The sequence below is a fragment of the Dama dama genome, chromosome 7 (assembly GCF_033118175.1).
Source record: "Dama dama isolate Ldn47 chromosome 7, ASM3311817v1, whole genome shotgun sequence".
Classification (NCBI taxonomy): domain Eukaryota; kingdom Metazoa; phylum Chordata; class Mammalia; order Artiodactyla; family Cervidae; genus Dama; species Dama dama.
In genome coordinates this window covers 33,499,835-33,503,460 of record NC_083687.1, presented here as the reverse complement: position 1 = coordinate 33,503,460, position 3,626 = coordinate 33,499,835, and the positions used below count along the sequence as shown (strand labels likewise).

The 3,626-nt window shown below is 51.6% G+C and overlaps 2 protein-coding genes across 2 annotated transcripts; both read right to left on the bottom strand.

Moving 5' to 3' along the window:
• Positions 1-1,290: 1,290 nt before the first annotated feature.
• Positions 1,291-2,015, bottom strand: LOC133059839 (histone H3.1). Its single transcript, XM_061147436.1, has one exon. It carries the CDS (start codon positions 2,013-2,015, stop codon positions 1,605-1,607), a length of 411 nt encoding a protein of 136 aa, XP_061003419.1. The 3' UTR covers positions 1,291-1,604.
• An 894-nt stretch (positions 2,016-2,909) lies between these two features.
• LOC133059843 (histone H2A type 1-B) lies at positions 2,910-3,365 on the bottom strand. Its single transcript, XM_061147440.1, has one exon. The coding sequence runs from the start codon at positions 3,315-3,317 to the stop codon at positions 2,925-2,927; it is 393 nt and encodes a 130-aa protein (XP_061003423.1). The 5' UTR covers positions 3,318-3,365; the 3' UTR covers positions 2,910-2,924.
• Positions 3,366-3,626: the final 261 nt, after the last annotated feature.

The window sequence follows — 3,626 nt, the reverse complement described above, 5'->3', positions numbered from 1 at the left end:
CCAAGAAACCGCAGGTTAGGACCCACTCAGCCTCCACAGCTATTGCCGTGGAGAACGGTCACTCACACAGATAGACATACAACGCTAGCACACCAGACACCTGATACGGAGACTTCCCTATCCTGGGCAGCACTCCATGCTGCGGGAGGTGATCAGTCTCCCCTTCCTCTGTCAAGGTGGGCCTGAACTCAGCCCTGGGTCCCCGGGGACACTCACCCCATCAGACGTCTGGCCCTGGCAAAATTTTCTGAATCCTCCCCCGGAGTCTGCTTGAAGGCGGCAACGGCCTGCTACTACCGGGCCCGACGAGGGTCAGAGTGCAGTGACATCACTGGTGGCGCGCCATCCTTCCCGTCGCGGGGGCCGGAGATAGCGGAGCTTCCGTCAGTTCTCGACAACGGTGGCACAAGGGGCCAGCGCGGCTGTCCGGTTCCCGGCCAATGTACCAAAATGCTACAGCAGTGTTACAGCAGATATTTGGCTCACAGGAAGACAAGCAACACGCACTCGGGGGATCAGAAAGTGAAAGTCGCTCAGTCGTGACGGACTCTTTGCGACCCCACGGACTACACAGTCCATGGAATTCTCTAGGCCAGAATACTGGAGTAGCCTTTCCCTTCTCTAGGATATCTTCCCAGTCCAGGGATTGAACCCAGGTCTCCCGCATTGCAGGCGGATTCACCAGCTGAGCCACAAGGGAAGCCCAAGAAAAGTGAAAGTCGCCCAGTCGTGTCCGAGTATTTGCGACCCCATGGACTGTGTAGGACCAGGGCCAGAATTCTCCAGGCCAGAATATTGGAATAGGTCGTCGTTCCCTTTCCAGGGGAATCTTTCCAACCCAGGTCTACCCGCATTGCACGTGGATTCTTTACCAGCTGAACCACCAGGGAAGCCCAAGAATATAGGAGTGGGTAGCCTACACCTGCTCCAGGGGACCTTCCGGACCCAGGAATCGAACCGGAGTCTCCTGCATTCCAGGTGGATTCTTTACCAACTGACCTATCAGGGAAGCCCCAGCGTATTAGAAAAGACTGTTTCACAGCAGTGAGGACCTAGCGGAATCATCTCCAAAGGCAGAGCACACAACTCAGGACTTGAGTTTTCTATACAAGCTGTGGCAGGGGCGGGAGCGGGGCGGGGCGGGGTAGGGAGGTGTTGCGGCGCAGAGCTTTCATGCAGATGAGGGGAGCTAAGCAAGGAAGAGAACGTGTCCTCTATCATGTTCCCAGTCAGGACTGCAGTTTAGTTTTTTCAGCGCCATCTCTGGCCACTGGTTGACGCAACAAACAAGCCGGGTTACAGAAGCCAACGTGCTAAGCCGAGCACTACATGGAGAATTATGCTAATTCCAAATTACAAAAAACTAGACCTGGAGAGTTAACTGGAAGGCGAATACAGTTAGATCCTCATCTCACACAACTCCAAGGCTTACTTGGCTGGGGGAGGAAGGGAGAGGACGACGGTGGGGTGGAGTTCCGCTCTGCTACAGCTTTCTAGGAGTAGGGGTAATCCTTATCCCTTGTGGTACAACTCTGATTTGATGTTGTGGGTGGCTCTGAAAAGAGCCTTTGGGTTTAAGGTTGGCACTCAAATAGAAAACATGTTTACGCCCTCTCCCCGCGGATGCGGCGGGCGAGCTGGATGTCCTTGGGCATGATGGTGACGCGCTTAGCGTGGATGGCACACAGGTTAGTGTCCTCGAAGAGCCCCACCAGGTAGGCCTCGCACGCCTCCTGCAGCGCCATCACGGCCGAGCTCTGGAAGCGCAGGTCGGTCTTGAAGTCCTGCGCGATCTCGCGCACCAGCCGTTGGAACGGCAGCTTGCGGATCAGCAGCTCTGTAGACTTCTGGTAGCGGCGAATCTCGCGCAGAGCCACAGTGCCGGGCCGGTAGCGGTGCGGCTTCTTCACACCACCAGTGGCCGGCGCGCTCTTGCGGGCCGCCTTAGTGGCCAGCTGCTTGCGCGGCGCCTTGCCACCGGTGGACTTGCGAGCAGTCTGCTTAGTACGAGCCATGTGAAAAGACGAAATGATACTGCTACTCCAAACGCCAGCGACAAGCAGGCAGCCGCCCTCCTTTTATACAGCCAGGCGAACAACTATTGGACTCAAGAACATTCAAAAATACCCGCGCCCTGCTCTGATTGGTCCATTTCTCTGCCTGTCTGCCAGGAAGAATCCAGAGCTGCTTTTCCGGTTGGTGAATAAACCTGCCTTTTTACCATAGCAACTCCAATAGCCTGACTTCATTTTATTTACCCTTTCACTTCTAAAATATACAGCAAAGTAATTACAAAGCAACACTGACACTGCCGACGGAGTTTTTAAGTACAATCACCAAAAGATTATTTTGGAAGTGCTTAGAAAGAGTAGGTGGGCTACATCTAAAATGACAGATTTTCTCGGGTGTAACACGAACATTGTGGACAATCAAGATGCTTTTGAAGTACCAATGATCTGTAAGTTACTCAACTGTTTCAGCATAACATGCTTTTACAAAATGGAATCTAGATGCAGAGGGTTTGGGTGTTCCATCACATCAACAAATGTTTAAGGTTAAGAGTTCAGCACCTTTCACTAATAAACTCTCTCCAAGTGAGGAAAACATGTCACACGTCACCGCTGGAATTAAAGGAAATACTGTTTGACTAGAAACTGATTCAACTGAGTTTAACCCGCCAATTTAAACTCGTGTGATTTTTCTGTTAAAACTTCCTCGCAAACATTTTGATTGAAATTTTTCTCGGGTAGTGAGGAAAACACACTCTAGTTGTGATTTTTGGCGTAACATTACAATGTTATGGGCATAATTGAAAAGCATAACAGCTCTGTATGTGGAGAAAGTGGGTGGCTCTGAAAAGAGCCTTTGTATATACCGACTTTTCCTGGGTAACAAAGTAAAAGTGCCCTGGGAACGTGGACACTTTACTTGCCCTTGGCCTTGTGGTGGCTCTCAGTCTTCTTGGGCAGCAGCACCGCCTGGATGTTGGGCAGCACACCACCCTGAGCGATGGTCACACGACCGAGCAGCTTGTTGAGCTCTTCATCGTTGCGGATGGCCAGCTGCAAGTGGCGCGGGATGATACGGGTCTTCTTGTTATCGCGCGCCGCGTTACCCGCCAGCTCCAGGATCTCGGCCGTCAGGTACTCCAGAACCGCAGCTAGGTATACCGGGGCCCCGGCCCCAACGCGCTCGGAGTAGTTGCCCTTCCGGAGCAGGCGGTGCACGCGGCCCACTGGAAACTGGAGCCCAGCACGCGAAGAGCGGGTTTTAGCTTTAGCTCGAGCCTTGCCACCCTGTTTACCACGGCCTGACATATCTGTTAAATCACGATGCAAAGTACTTCACGAGAACAAGCAAACAGAAAATAAATAAAACGAAAGCGAGAGAAGTATTTATACTAACTGGAGGTAGGCTTGTGCTATTCTCCCATTGGCTATCATTAAGGAACCAGTGGGAGAGCAGAATCTGCATTCTTCATTTGCATACAAGACTTCTGTCTAGTGACAAAAACTTTCTGAAAAAAGTACTAATAAAAGTATACTAAGGAGACGTTAGTTGTACACTCTTCCCATTGGTTACTGTTTTGAACCTATGGAGAATCGGAACCTGTGTCCTTCATTTGC